Source organism: Pelophylax lessonae (genome assembly GCF_965119305.1).
Source record: "Pelophylax lessonae genome assembly, chromosome: 12".
Lineage (NCBI taxonomy): Eukaryota > Metazoa > Chordata > Amphibia > Anura > Ranidae > Pelophylax > Pelophylax lessonae.
Window position 1 is genome coordinate 65,730,736 of NC_138779.1, and position 16,998 is coordinate 65,747,733.

At 38.3% G+C, this 16,998-nt stretch overlaps 1 protein-coding gene across 5 annotated transcripts in view; it reads right to left on the minus strand.

Moving 5' to 3' along the window:
• The window catches only part of NCAM1 (neural cell adhesion molecule 1), a 507,520-nt gene that overhangs the window by 87,530 nt on the left and 402,992 nt on the right, over positions 1 to 16,998 (minus strand). For all 5 annotated transcript variants that reach the window (XM_082273679.1, XM_082273678.1, XM_082273680.1 and 2 more), the window contains 4 exons: positions 12,921 to 13,071; positions 2,016 to 2,200; positions 1,416 to 1,512; positions 695 to 865 (listed from right to left, as the gene is read on the minus strand). In XM_082273679.1, coding sequence (XP_082129805.1) covers positions 695 to 865; positions 1,416 to 1,512; positions 2,016 to 2,200; positions 12,921 to 13,071 — 604 coding nt within the window. The remainder of the gene's footprint in view (positions 1 to 694; positions 866 to 1,415; positions 1,513 to 2,015; positions 2,201 to 12,920; positions 13,072 to 16,998) is intronic.

The window sequence follows — 16,998 nt, forward strand, 5'->3', positions numbered from 1 at the left end:
TCAGGTGGCTTTGATCTTGTCAAAGGATTTTTTTTTTTTTTTTTTTTTAACAGTACAGAAAATAAAGCAGTATTAGTAAGGCTCTCTTACTTGACTCTATAAAACATTTGAAGAGAACCTGGAAAATATATGGTTGTATAATAATCCCTGAGAAATTAAAGAATCCAATAGGTTTTTAAGTCCATGGGAATTCACCTATAATTGCTGCATCAGTTGACCTCTAAAGGAAAAAGTTTCTAAAATATATCTCCTGAGACATGATACTTTTTCTATGATCCTGGTTTAACTCCTTGGAGCTAGCACCTCATGACCCTTTAAGGGGTTTAGGATGCCAGGAGGCAGGGCAGGGTTTAGAAACATGTGACTGCAGTGATTGGCTTTTATGGTGGTCACATGATCAGAAAGCTCCTGATCGCAAGCAGCAATCGTGAGCTTTCCATTGGTCACTGGTAACTGTGCCAGGAGCATGCAGGGCACGTGCTCTCTGCACATCTGCATTTGCACTAATGAACACAAATATGCATCCACACAGGACCAAGGCCTACCCGCCAAGAGGCTGCATATTTGCGTGCGGCCGGCCCCACAGAGTTAAAAAAGCAAAAACTCTCATTCTAGAAATAATATTATTTTCTAATTAGGTTCATGAAATAAAAGAGTCAAGACAGAAAGGACATTATACAATCTTTTCAATTACCATCCCGGGCACTGAAATTGGCAGTCTGCCAAATCTCTGATCCTGTTGCTCTCCACTCTGCCTTGTACTTGAGAATGGGCACTCCGCCTGTGGAATCTGGTTCTTCAAACTCAACCATAGCTGTGCTAGAATAAGATTCCACCTTGAGAATAGTTGGCGATGATGGGGTCTCTGCCAATTAGGAAAAATTACATAATTAACAATAACTATTTAAAAAAAAAATAGAAAAGAAAATATATGAAGAATAAGATACAAATATAGACGATGGTGAGGGTAAAAGTCTCCAGCAGGTATGTAGACACAAAAATGAACCTGACCATTTTAACCATTCAATCTGCCCTTTCTCTATTCAACAACTAAACAAAAATGTACTAGTTGGAGCTGTATTTTACTTTGTACTTTACTAAATTTTAACAATGCTAAATGTGTTGCATACTTAAAATATGCTGTTAAAAAAATTATTGCTATGAGTTCTTATTTAAATGATTGTCTGGCAGAACAATTTTTGCTGCCCAATAGCAACAAATCAAATTGACTTTCACATTTCTAATGTAGGGTATAGTTCTTATTATAATGCATTCATTGGCATATTCTACATTTTCATATCTTTTTTTGGCGATAATTTTAAAATCTTTTTTTGGCAATAGTATCATTTATAATAAATATAATCACCACAATCCAGAAAAACAGATCCCAAACTGGGAAATCAACTGTTACTGACCTGCTTGTACAAGAATGAACTCAGAAGACTCTTGACCAACACTGTTGACTGCAGTGCAATTATAGTTTCCAAAATCACTTTCAGAGTCTGGGTTTATCTGGTAGAACAAACATAAGCTAGTTACTTACACACTCCCAGTACACAAAAGAAAATTAAGGGTTTTAAGCAAAGTATAGGCAATGCCAAAGATTGCCAGATGAGTTTGTGCACAATCTTATGCTAGTAACACACAGCTTGAATTTCATCTGATTTGTAGGTAGCACCACCCAGCTCAACAAAAGTTGATTTAAAAATCAACAAGAAAATTTCAGCATTTACAACACAGGTGCTGTTGCTATCTGAATACAACAGGAGGGAATACAGATTCCTTTATCCACTTTTTAGCATGTATGGGGGAATCTAGTGAGTTCTTCTGTACAACTTATGAGGTTGAACAGGAGAAATGTACGCATATATGACTAGCCGTAGTGAAACACCCAGTTAAATGATGATATCACTAGCAGGATGATTGCTGAACATAGCTAAGTGTCCATGTACTTATTTATTTAAGTAATACATGGAAAAGTGAACAAAGTAAATGTAATTATGTTTGCTTTGCACCTCGAGACTGCTGGCTAAAGGACTGCTGTGAATCTTGATGTTGGAGAAGTTAGAACTTGGCAGAAGTTGTCCATCCCTGAGCCAGGACACTCTTGCAGTAGGGTAGGCAAGGACCTCACAAGTGATATTTACAGGATTTCCCTCCCAGGTATAAACCACCACTGGACCCTTAATCTTGGGAGCATCTGAAAAAAAATAAGAAATATTTTATTATTCCAGCACTTTACATACAGTAAATACATGTACAGACAGTCTTCGACAATAAAATATTACAAAACCCTCATCTCAAAAACAATTTAAAGTGACTATGAAGGATTGATTTTTCTTTTTTAAAAATAACAAGCATGGTATACTTACCTGCTCTGTGCAATAGATTTCCACTAGCCCTGAAGGACAAATGTGCTTAAAGGAAACCCTCTCCAGAATAACAAAACCTAAAGTGTTTGTTACCCCCAACACTTTATATTCCTGATATGTGTCTGCTGTACCATGTACTTGTATGAGAAAGTATCCCGATCTGTACAAAAATGTTTTGCCTTATATTTCTATTTTAAACCAAATGGGTTGTTTTAGAAGGTGATCATTTCACTTTAACTATAGACAAGATAGTGTAAATGATCTTAAATTTAATTTGTAAAGCTTTAGTTTTTTTTTTTTCATTAAAATAATAAACATTTTATACTTACCTTCCCTGTGCAGTGGTTTTGCACAGAGTGGCCCAGATCCCCCTCTTCTGGGGTCCCACACCAACGCTCCTGGCTCCTCCCTCCTGAACCTGGGCTGAGGCTCTGTGTGTCCATTTGTGGATCTCCTCCGCCCCCTCTAACTTCTGATTGGCTCACTGGCTGTGACTGACATCAGCGGGAGCCAATAGCTTCCGCTGCTGCCAATAGCTAATCAGGAGTGTGAGTCTTCCGGAGAGGCATGGCTCTCGTGGACATTGTTGGATCAAGAGGGGGCTTGGGTAAGTACTGGGGGGGGAGGCTGGGGGGGGCTGCTGCACACAGAAGGTTTTTTACCTTAATGCATGAAGGTAAAAAACCATGTGCCTTTACAACAACTTTAAGACTACCATGTAAAATGTCTTGTAAAATCAAAAAATCTCTAACAACAAATTCCTATGCTCTAAATAACTTCAGGTTTAAATCCTGCCATATTACTATGTCATATCACATCTAGAGGGTCAGCACAGTCTTTCCACTTTTTGTCCATAAAACACACTATTTTTCCCATTGATGGCAGTCATATAGGCAGTAGGATAAATCAGGCTAAGGTATTGAAAAGAAAAGTAAATCAAGCAGTGGGTGGCCCTGGAGCAGGGAGCAACTTTCAATCATCAAGAAAAACTCTACCGTTTTATTATAGAAACTAAGTGGGGACCCCTGGCAGTTACATTTTTCAAGACTTTGATTACAAATATTTTCTATGCTATGATATGGAAAAAAAAAAAACAGGGCAAAGTAGTAAAACACATTCCAAAAACTGGATTTAGGGGTTATTTAATATAGTTGGCCAAGGAAAAAAGAAAATATTCTAAAGCTCAAAATACCTACAACCTTGGGATTTCAAACAGTTAGACAAGTGAAACATAGGTTTTGTTTATGATAGAGGTAATCAAGGAAATGTTTTGCTACTGCATAAAGAATTGACTTTGCTGGCTCAATGACATGACAATAAGTCGTAAAAAAAAATATATAGTTTTATTGTAGAAATAAATCAAAAGAAATTATTTTTTCAAAACTCACATTGTAGACAAACACTATTTAAAATTGAAACAACAACATGGTTCAATTGTATTGATATATGATAGACATGGTAAGGCATAGGTGACTGATAATAACAGGACCAGTCTGTGTATTAACAGATTTATTAGTGAATTAAACTGACATTTTGTTGCTGACTGACATTTAACTTTGACATGTAACTATCAAATGCCAAAACCTTTGCTGGCCACAGAGGTTCTGGCATTTCACAGTTCAATGGAAGGAGTCAGGATTAACACCAAGGGGAAGCAAGACTTAACCCGAAGCCAGAAAGAAGCTGAAAATCTGTATACAACCTTGGTCTTGGATCCAGGTTTAGTTTCACCCTATGGGACCCAATCTGAACACAAGCCCAGGTCCTTGCAAGTGCCAGAGATCATAAACTTTGGTGGACATAAAAGGTTTACTTTTTGTGTCACAATATGTGCAATATAGCATCTGGCTGGATCTAGGGTTTTAATGCTCAATATTTATTATACCATTTTAGGAGTTAGGGGTTTAACATAAACATGTTTTTGCAGTAGAAGGCAAAAATAACTCAAGTGAACAGAAGAATGTAGCTGGACAAATTGTCCAAAACATGCAGACTTTAGGTCTGTAAAAAAGTAAATCTCTTGTCTAGGAAGGTCGGGCAAAAATATTTCTAGCTCATTCTGCAGTAATTTGAACTATGAGATACTTTTACAAAATCAGACAAATTAATTTACATAGAGTTTTTTTTTACTTATAAGGATTTTTGTGTCCTCATCAGTCTAATTTCTCAAGACAAAAAAGGAATAAGTTCATTTTGCAATAACATATGCCCAATGAGTATGTCCAGATGCAAGGTCCTGTCAACGGTATGAGTAATAAATATGGGACCGCAGACAGATTAAATCATTTTCTTCCTACCACAAAGCTAGATTAGGTTTAGAGGCTAATTGATGTCATTAAAAAACTACAGAGCTGAGTTGATCTATTCTGTTTAACTAGATGGTTGTTGCAAAGAGAAAAATGCTACTGTATTTCTATACCTTTTTGATGAGTGTGGAGAGGGAGGGAAGCTGGGTGTATTAGAATGTAAGACAGTGTTAGTATACAAGTACAATAAATACATAATGTGTGTTCTGGATATGGTGTGTACTTTGTGTGGTGTGTGTTCTGGGAGTGGTGTGTTGCACATACCCCAGAGAGAAAAACTACACCAAGAACACACACCACACATGGCACACACCATATAGTGCACACACTTTCTTTTTCCAAATAGGAGCAGAGTTGGCTGTGGGCTTTATGTATTCTGGGATATACCTGGCCACATAGACTGTCCATATGCCAACAGGGGGGCCTGGCTCCATGTGTTCAGATGCTTAATAGCCATAATCCATAAAGCCCAAAATAAGTCCATAGGCTATGGTCAACACCAGCTGTAGCTGTCCCCAGAGTATGCCAGTTCTCTATGTGAAGATAAAAAGGAAGAGAGGGGTAGTGCAATCTAAGTACAGTATTAAAATACAATTTATTAGTACTCACTCATCAGATAAGGGGAACACCATCGCTCAGCCCTCTCTTGCAGGGTCTGTCAGTAGACCCCTGTTGCTGTGGATGATCAGATGGAAGCCAGGATGCCAGTTAGGAACTAGGAAGTCTCCAGGGGCAGCGTGGAGTGCACACATGGGAGGATGTGATGTTACAGGAAGGCTCCATGCTAGCCCTGGAAAGTTCCTGGTTCCTACCTGGTGTCCTAGCTTCCAGCTGATCATCCACAGTGACAGGAGTCCACTGGACAGCCCTGCAGGAGAAGGCTGAGCAGTGGTGTTCCCCTTATCTGATAAGCGAGTGCCTCTGTTTTGTCCTGTGAGTTTTATGACCATTTGCGAATAAATTGTATTTTAATACTGCACTTTTATCTTCACATACAGTGTGTTGTGTTATGAATGTAGTGTGTGCTCTTTGTGGTGAGGGTTCTGGGTGTAGAGTGTGTTCTGGGTGTAGTGTGTATTATGGGTATAGTGTGTGCACACCACATTCAAAACACACAAACCACACACCCAAGACACACAAACCACATAGGTGGGTAGTGTGTTTTGAATGTGTTATGTGCTCGGTATGGTTTTCTAGGTGTGGTGTGTGTCACAAACCACAGAAAGCATACCCCAAGCCCAGAACATACTCCACCAAGACACTCATACAGAGCACACACCACATCTAGAAAACAAACCACACCACTATGATGTGTGTTCTGGGTGTGGTATGCGCTCTGTGTGTTGCCTGTTATAAGTGTGGTGAGTGTTCTGGGGTTGGTGTGAGTGGTGGTGAGTACCCTGAACACACACTACACTCAGTACACATACCACATTGAGCACACACCACACCTAGATCATGCATGTCCTGGGTGTGGTGAGTGTCCTGGATGTGATGAGTTTTCTGGGTGTTTTGTTTGCTCTGTGTTGTGTGTGTTCAACACACAGAGCACATGCCACAACTAGGACACACATCTTGCAGATCACGCATCACCTGGAATTCACATTACACAAGGCAAATGCCACACCCAGAACACATACCACACAGGGCACACACCACACAGGGCAAATGCCACACCCAGAACACACACCAAGAACATAAAGAAGTTCACACACCAATTTTAGGTGTGGTGGTTAATTGTGGAGGTGCATTAAATGAATATTCGAGTATGGTTACACTCCTGGGGGCATCATCAGACAATATTTACAAGCAAAAATGCTGTCGGTAGTGGTTACATAGAAGGAAGGTTAGAATACTGTTCAAAACCAATAATTTGATAAAACATAAGACATAATTATATAGGCAGAACAATAGAAAATAACAGTAGTGAATAGCGTCTACGTGTTTTGCAGAGGTTTCTGCTTCATCAGGGCCTTGTACGCCTTGTGTGTACTTGACCAGAGGCAGTAAACTTGTACTGAAATGTAAACACAACAAATAGACTGATAGCACATGAAAAATCAATTTTCAAAATATACAGATACAAAGAAAAAAAAACTCACAATTCTCAGCAGGATAAAAAAAGTATATATTATTTATCCTTTATCCTATTACGCAAGTTCCAATCCGTCTGTGGCATGGGAGTGGCCTCTGAGGGACCTCAGGTGCCATATTTAAAAATGGGTTACTCCCATGTGATTCATGCCCCTACATGGAAGGTCTGGCTGTATTTTTTCCTACCCGGGATGCGGATTTGACAACCCTGGTATGTATTTATCTTTGGACATTGGGCTTACTATCATACATTGTTTTCTCTAGGTTAGACATCCTCTTTCATCGTTTCTAAGTCTCCATGTTTAGGCAGATATCACTTTCTTTGTTTGTTACTGCAGTATGCTACAGTTAGCAAAATTAGTAACTGCATTTTACTTTTAGATATTTTAGGTACACCACTGGCCCAATGAGATTTTCCCCCAGTTACCATCTCAGTATATGCATTCCTTTATTTTAGGTAAGACCCTGTGCTGTACCCTTTTCCTTTTTCTTCTTTTTGTTCTGTTTTATTTTTAAACACTGGTATCTTTGCTACCTTTGTTTGATCACCCCATGGAACTATTTCGTACTTATTGTTTTGGGTCTGTTTAAGCTTTAAGTGCACTCCAAGGTCCCCCCATAGGCCAGTAGGAGCTTTTCATTCACCCCTGGGTGAGCAGCTGTGTTCAGATCACAATGGAGTGAGTTTGGGGATCGTGGGACAACCCTCTTCCCTTTCCTGCTGTTATGGACAGAATTATCCTATTTTTTTTTTCTTTGCTTGTATCTGTTTATTTTGATGAATTGTTTTTCTTGCATTATCAGTCAATTTGTTTTGTTTACATTTTAGCACAAGTTTATTGCCTCTGGTCAAGAACATACAAGGTACACGAGGTCCTGATGAAAAGGAAACCACAATGAAACGTGTAGATCATATATGCTACTGTTACTGTTTATCATTACATCTATATAATTATATCTTAAGTTTTATCATGTTTTGCATTTGTCTTTTATAATAATAGAGATTGTTTTTTAATAGTATTCTAATTGTCCTTCTATGTATCCACAATCAGTGGCATATTTAACCCCTTCCTGACACCTCCAGACAATTTAAGAGGTTCTTAATGCCATGAGGTATATGTGGGCATATTCATCATGTGACCACCGTGATTGGCAGTCACAGCGGTCACACGATCAGTAAGCTTCCAATTGCCAGAATACATTAGGAGCTTTCCGGTACCCACTGGTTACCGTGCCAGTTGCGCGCAGGGAGTGCGCATTCAGTACAGTAATATGTTTACATAGGACCGCATCTGAGAGGCCGAATATATGCATATGGCTGGCAGGAAGAGGTTAAAGTTCTGTCATTTTGTTTATTTTTGCTCATGGCACAACATAACAGAACACACCATAAGCAGAGTGCACACCATACAGAGCACCTGGCATCCCCAGAACTGAAACCACACACACCATATACTCAGAACACCACTGCAAATGAATGCCTGTCTGTATACTAACACCTTAACTAAATCCTTTTACAATAAAAATGTTAATGTACCTTTTAAAATCACTTCAGCTCTGGAAGATTTACTCACCTTTATGACCAGGTTATTTTTTGCGATATGGCACTGCATTATTTTAACTGATAATTGAATCGTCATGCAAAATTGTATCCATAAGGTTCTTTATTTGCCCACAAATAGAGCTTTATTTTAGTGGTGTTTGATCACCTCTGTGTTTTTTATTTTTTGCGCTATAAACAAAAAACTGCCGACAATTTTGAAAAAAAAAAATATATATTTTTTACTTCCTGCTTTAAAACATATCCAATATATATATATATATATATATATATATATATATATATATATATACCGTATTTATCGGCGTATAACATGCGCCGGCGTATAACACGCACCTAATTTAAAGACAGAATTTTCTGGAAAAAAACTTTGAAGAAAAATAAGTGTAGCTCAGAATTTTGTCCCCCTTCACTGCTTTGAAACATTTGTTCCTAAAAGGGTACAAGTCCTGGACATCTCTACAGTGCACTCTGCTTTGCAGGAATGGAGGAGCTAGTGTGTGTGTCAGGCAGTGTGTTTCTTTGAACCTCCCTGGCAGACTCCTTTTGTCACTCTGGCTCCCGTGAACACTGTTGCCTTACAAGGGAGGTCAAAGAGACACACGCTACTCTGCAAGGAGCTCCCCCTCCCCCCTGTAACGGAGTGATTACTGTGTGCTCCACCACTCCCTGAGACTTAATTTATCCCACGTCTTTAATTACTTGTACCTGGCTGCTACAAGTTCGGCAGTTCTCTGCTCCTCTCAGCTCAGGTTAAACGCTCGCGAGCTGTGCAGAGCGTTACCTTGGTTACACTTTGACGGCCGTGAGAGTTAAAACTGTGAAACACACACCGATAGGAGGACAGCTGCCCGAGGCTTGCAATGCGGGGTCTGGGGGGCACGGGACTCGCATCCACTCGGCTGATTCTGGTGTATGTACCCTGCCTTTTTTTAACAATATCGGCGAATAACACGCACACACAATTTGCCCCCTATTTTCAGAGGGAAAAAGTGAGTGTTATACGCCGATAAATACGGTATATATATATATATATATATTTTTTTTTTTTTTAAATCACACTTCTTCATCAATTTAGGCCAATATGTATTCTGCTATTTATTTTTGGTAAAAAAAAATCCCAATAAGCGTATGTCAATTGGTTTAGGCAAAATCTATAGCATCTACAAACTATGGGACATATTTATGGAATTTTTATTTATTTATTTTTAAATATTAATAGAGGCGATCAGTGACTTATAGCGGGATTGCAACATTGTGATTGGCAAGTCGGACACCTAACTGACACTTTTGACATTTTTTTGGGAACCAGTGACGCTAATACGGTGATTAGTGCTAAATCTATGCACTGTCACTTTGCTAATGAAACTGGCTGGGAAGCGGTTAACATCAGGGTTGATCAAAGGTTTAACTGTGTGCTTAGCTGGTGTTTCGGTGTAGTAGGGAAGGTGCTTTTATTAGTGGAAGGCATGGATCGGTGTTCCTGCTTTACAGGAACCCAGGGTCCATGCCTTCTGTACTGACATCGGCAATGGCAATCCGTCTTGTTTACATAGGCAGATCACCATTCTGCCTGTGTACGGAACAATCAGTGGGTGCCAGTGGACATCAGGTCTACACAGTGGCAGTGAGCCGCTGGAGGTGCATACTCTGGCCCGGTACCCCGAGGTGCAGGATCACGTATATATACGTGATTCTGCACATTGCAGCCACCCTATAGAAATAAAACTGCTATAGGGCACAATCCACAGTGGCAGCAAATGAACTCTTTTTATGCCTCTCCCTTTCAACATAAATTCACAATTTACTCTGCACTTCCCCCAATCACTGAACATTTACTGTTTTTGTAAACTCTTCCTTCACTGCAGTTCAACTGTTTATTATCCACCTTCCATTCATCCTTACTTTTTTTTTTGGTATACTTAAAGCAATAACCCTCCACATGTTTATCTTGAAAAAAATAAAAAAAATAGTCTTGGGAATAGTGTGGAACTATATTTATTTCATTTTGGATAAAGTAAGGGAGGAGTATAACCCCTGCTGGTTTATTTTTGCCATTGGTGGCCCATTAGGGAAATTTAACTTCACTTTTTGTTACAAAGCCTAAATGGGAAGTGAGAGAATCCCTTGGGAACGCCAATGCCATCAGAACTAGTGTCCCCCTTGGAAGATTTCCCTTCTATTACTTTTCTGGGGACAACCCACAATTTGGGATTTTCTTTTTCATTCAATGATAATGGCAAACAGGACAAATAGAGAGGATGAATCTCCTTAATGGGGGCACAGACAGCACTAAAATATGACAGGTGTTATAATCCCTCTCCACTCTGTCCAAAATAAAGAAAATGTTTTGCCTTTAGTTATAGTTAAAGGAGAAACCAGGTGCCACATTGGCTTGTTCCACATTTGCTTTGCTAGCAAATCCGGCACGTGGAATGTTTATGCATTAGCTGGGACCTTTCTAAATATGCCAAGGATAACCATCCGGGGAGCACATATTACACTTGCAATGTTATAACAGAAATAAATCGGATGCAGATTAAATGAAGATGGAAACATATAAACCACCTGGCTGTGTGTTTACTCCAACAAAAAGAAAACTAAATGAACATACTTATATGTCAAGATGATATATGCTAATGATTTTTCCCACATGATAAATCAGTACACAGAAAGGAATCTGTGGTGTTTTGTGAAGTTGTAGCTGATGACATATCATCAAAGTTCAGAAAAGAAAATTAGATAAAGAAAAGCTGAGCTTGTGCAGCCAGTCTGAGCACAGGTCTAATTTCAAACAGATGTTAACATTGTTTTCCTAATGGGACAGTATGCAATTATAGACTGTTTGCTATTAGCTATGGACTTTTCCAGCTGTACAATCATCCAATTAAAAACTACAATGCATTCTGTGGGAAATTTTCATTTTTTTAATCTTCTGACTAACAAGGGGCTTTATGCCAAAACCTGCACACGTTTTCTGTCAACAGCCAGTTGGAAACACATTACTCGTTTTTCATGTGGCTATGGGCAATATTTTGTTAGCACAGAAATTACTGTCTATTTGCTTGATGCTGAATTACCCCATTAAAAGAATATGTTGCATAGAATGAAAGAATGCCACCACATACACTAAAAAACGATTAACTACCCTCTCATATGGATGAAAATCTAGCATAAAAAACACCAACATGATGACCCATGCATCCCCACGCTCTCCTCAACTCTGGTACAGAAAATAGTACATTTCTGGCATGACACGATGAAGCAATTGCCCTAGAAACAATGGCATCATCAAGGAAACACATTCTGAACTTTTTCATCCTTTTTCGTAACATGTGCAGAGTTTTAACCAGAGTCAAGGTCACCGTTAAGGTCTACAAGGAAAACAGAATAGTCAAAGGCTTTAGATGCCCATTGGTAGCAGCAATTGGGTTAGCAGCACATACATAAATTTATTTTGGACCCCTGCATGGCTGGACTCAATGTTACTTGGTAGTATTATATGGGGATACCTAGTAAAGGTGTTTCCTTGTGCTTCCTTGCAGGCAGATATACATTGGTAAACAAGGCACACCGTGTTCATCTCTGTCTACTTGGGTGATCAACTATTTGTTTCTTTTTTAGTTAAACTATCTTGATATGGGGAGCCTCAAGTGTGACCTCTGACATCATCAGAGGGCCATTTGTAATATTAAATGAATGTATTGCCATAGAAAGATGCCAAAGACTGCAGACATATGACAGGAGATGATCAAAGACTACAGACATGCTACAAGAAATGGCCAGAGACTACAGACATGCTACAGGAGGTGTTGGAGACTGGGGGCATGCTACAAGAAAAAGTCATAGACTGGAAGCATAATAAATAAGACTAATAGAGATAAGTTCTTATAAAACCCCCTTACAAACCAACTCTTCCACATTTGTGTCAACCTATATGACTACTGGAAGTTGGTCAAAATAATATTTTCCTTCAGTGTTTTAAGTAATCACTAAAGTGCCAAAGAGCTGCAGGATGGCACCAAGGGGTCTACATCCTTGAGTAGAAGAGGGCACTAGAAGCACCCAGTACATAAGAGATAAACACTAACTAAAAGTACCTATATACAGGCCCAATTTGTTTTTTTTTTATATGCACCATTATCCCTATTGTGACTTTTATCTGACTTTGATCTATAAAAGAATATGGCATGATACATTCAAAAAAAGTTAAACACAAAAGATGAATACATTTTATTCTTCTGTATTTGGCAAACACTATAGAGATGTTCATGTGTATACTCAAGGAGATTAAGGATGAATTGACTCTAAGCGTGTGCAGAGATAAGATAAGATTACCGCATGATAAATGTAAAAGGAGCTAAACACAGTAAATAGATACGTTTAATTGTTTTGTAACTGGCGCTATAGAAATGTTTATGTGTACTCAAGGAAATTATGGAAGAGTTGAGAAAATAGTGTAAACTTCTTAGTTGCTTAGTTATTTCCTGGCTAGGCAAAGAAATAATTAGTGCATATATTTAGGAGTAAACAATAACGATACAACCAACTCTCATTAATAAACATGAATTAAAATGAAAAACTTACACTGGACTTCAAAGTACATGGCTTGTGTGTCTTGTCCAATGGTGTTACTAGCAATGCAGAAATATTCGCCAGCATCGGTGTACTGGATGTCCTTAAGAGTAAGAGAGGACATCCTGATATGTCCCTGTACCACTATTCGTCCATCCAAAGTCTGCAAGGAGAAGAAGCGTGTAAGCATACCTAAGCAGTAAAGGCATCAGATGTCAGAACAATGTAGAAATCCCCATCTAGAGTTAAAACTGCTATGATTAAAAATATTGTATTTGATAAAGTCTCTGCTTTTTAGGAGGTGGACTTGCCAATGCGCATTGTGCAAAAGTTTTGCTTCCAATCCAATACTATATTTCAATGTATGTTGACGCATGGAGATTATCATTATGTGAAATAAAAATTAAAAACATGTAAATTTTTTCAGCCTAAACAACTAAACATAATCAATATTTAACCTAAGTTTTTAAATTACTAAAGTATAGTCTTACTTTTGCAGGTTGCATTTTTATGGAAGAGTAGCTATCAGCCTCAAAGAATGTAGACCTGAAGCCACCTGCTTTCATCCAGACCTAAGAATTACTATCATTACTAAGCTCCACCTCAAAACGGAATCCGCACCATACTATTATTCAATAGTGTGATAAGAACCTCATCCAACATTTCTGAAGGTGCACCTAAACTTAATTATCCACTTTTCTTGTCACAAAAACAGCACTGGTGCAGACAACCATTTTGACATTTAGTGTTAAGCCCCGTACACACGTACCGATTGTCGGCCGTAAATATTCGGCCGCCGACCGATCGGCCGATTGTAGGCTTGTTAGTATGATGCTTCCGACAGCCGACAGCGCATTTTCGGCCGAACAGAATCTGTCGTGCAGACTTTAAAATATTTGTTGGCCGTCACCAGAACGGCCGATTGTTCGCCAGTCAGTACAGAATTCGGCCGACAAACAGCAGATTAGCAAGACTGGGCATGCTCAGAAAAGAAAAAAACACACGGAAAGTTAACCATCACATGACATCACTTCTGCAGTCGGCTGTTGTTGGCCGACAAAATTCGTGTGCAGTCTTTATCACTTTTCAGCCGACAGGACAGCACCGGACAAAAGACGGCCGATCGTTTGGCCGACATTCGGTACGTGTGTACGGGGCTTAAGGCTACATTATATGCAAACTTGCCCAGGCAATAAAATAACTCTCTCTATTATTTATTTCTTGTTGTTAAGATAACATACATCTTTATTTTACTGCTCTGTAACATTAAATACAAAGCTGTCTAAAAAAGCCAGTGCTAACATTTTAAGAACAGGAAGCAATCATGGTGTCAAATGCGGTAACTTCATCAGAAGTCCCGATACTTATCATTACAAAATAAGCTAAAGTGGACTGATCATCAAAATGTTTTAGGAGGCCTAAGATACACTTTACAACTGTCCAGCAAGACAGTTTCAGACCTTTAAACATATCCAAACCCAAAAGCAAAAACATATTGTATTTCAGCATAACAGTCAATAAATGTGGTGCCTTTCTTAGGCTTTTCTTTCCTTTTATTTTCACCTGGTGATCCAACCAGTAAGCCTGTTCCTAAGCAAAGTGTTTCACAGTGACATAGGTGCTTACAATGGTCAGATTTATGTAAATACCAAAACAAATGTGTGCTTTAAACATGTAAAAAGTGGTAGCTGTGTTCAGCTTTCTTTATTAGTAAAGTCAATCTAAATTTGCTAATGCATCTAACATTGTCCTTTCCACAGTTTAAAAATGTTGTGGTCCAAGAGTGACTCAGTTAGTCCTCCATAAAGTGGAGCCACCCTAAGACAGAAAGTGTGTTACTGGCCAGATCAACAGGTGAAAATAAAGGAGAAAACTCTCTAAAAAATCAATGCAGCCTTCACATGTAAGGATTGGTAAATTGAGATAAATTACATTTTTATTTTTGAAATTAGATATGCTTTAAGTTTTCAGAAATTTTAAGTAGTGGTCTAAGCAACAGGGGAGGAAAAATCCTCAAATGCAGTCATCTGTTCTTGTGAGAACTCTGCAAACCTGGGATTTCTGTTCACTCTGGAGAGATTTCCTCATATTCCCTGCTGTGTCTTCAGGTCGGCAAATCAATGGAAATACGCTCAGCAAGGCACAGATGGCAAAACATTACTCAGGACTTAACCTACTCTATCTAAATAAAACACGTTTGGGCTTCTCATACAATTTAAACGGGCTCTATCACAAAGTAAAACTCCTGTCTAGTTAGACACCGATGAAAGCTGCATCAAGGAAACCTAGTAATAGCATATATATTATCTATCTATCTATCTATCTATCTATCTATCTATCTATCTATCTATCTATCTATCTATCTATCTATCTATCTATCTATCTATCTATCTATCTATCTATCTATCTATCTATATATCTATCTATCTATCTATCTATCTATCTATCTATCTATCTATCTATCTATCTATCTATCTATCTATCTATCTATCTATCTATCTATCTATCTATCTATCTATCTATCTATCTATCTATCTATCTATCTATCTATCTATCTATCTATCTATCTATCTATCTATCTATCTATCTATCTATCTATCATATATACACACATCAAGGGGTAGCAGAGTACCTTTGACTGATTGACAACAGATTTTGTGATTTTAAACTTGTTGAAAGAATATAGTTGTGGCATGGAAAATGTGTGAAGGGTTTCGTAGACTTACATGAAAAAGAAAGGATGCAAATGGGACTAATATGCAAGCCAGCTGTTAGGTGGCTTCCAAAGAAACAAACAGTTGGTGTATATAGATATAAACATAGCTAGGTAAAAATCTAGAGATACTTATCCGAACAGTGTTTGCTTGTTGTAACACATAATCATTATGTTCTAATGTCATATGGGGCAATATCTACTTTTACAGCCCAACTAGACTTTATATAGTTCATTACTGCAGTCCATAAAAACTTAAAGCCACAAAGGCACATATGATAGATGTCCTGCCTAATTAAGGTGAAGAAGGTAAAATGTACTTACGCCTGGTCAGCCTTTTTCTTCTCTGTAACCTACTTCAATTACAGCGTACTTGCACCATAAAGGTGCTATCAACAGGCAAATGACTGTAAACAGTTTGGCAATCTAATCTAATTATATCTCAGACTAATGTGCTGTAACCATTCTGAAATAGAAAGTGATTGCAAATTACATTTTTATGGGCTCCTAAATTGGGGAGTAATTGACAGTCATATGTTCTGTTTCCTTTAAGCCTTCCCTGTCCTTACAGCAGGTAATCTTTCCAAAATCCTGCTAAAGGCTCATTACAGTGGCACACTACACACTGCATTAGCACTTTTTTCAATTACAAAATGTCTCTAATGAAACGGAAAAGCAACATCCCTTGTGTTTGGTGTCTATCTTCCTTAGAAATAGTGGAGTCTATAGCATCCACTGTAGTTCATTGCCTGGACTCTACCATTGTTTATAAGAGGGTTGTGACAGGTGAAGACCCCCACATGACAGCTTTTTTATTTCATTTCACTCTAAAACTATATATAGTTTCTAACAGTAGGCTTGACAATATGTGTAATGGTGGAAGCTAATATATTTGTTTTGACCATAGCAACCTTAGTCTTTCTATCTCTTCTTTAATCCAGAATAGCATTTGTAAAATGGTCGTTATGAATAATATATCTACATATACTTTATTCCCTCCAATAGTCAAAAATAATCATTTAGCAGTTTAGCATAGTGAAACTAATGCAAACTGACCTGTGATGGCTTTTTACACATTCAGTACATAATTTTCTCTTTGACCTTTAGCTCATACAAAGCCTAAGGGTGGCCTTGGATGAGTAGACTTCTCTCTATATGGGTAGGAAGAAATTAGCTTATCCTGAAATATATCATTTTATTTCAAGGACCTAACTCAAGTCAGGCCCAATGGGAGCCACGGCCAATAGGCAATAGTCTTTTTAAACTTTTTTGCACAGAACATGATCATATTCACTCAGATTTAAACTGGTAATGGGAAGGCTGAATTTACCAAGTACATGGGCACAACCAGCCTGCCAGATTATCTTCCGATTAACG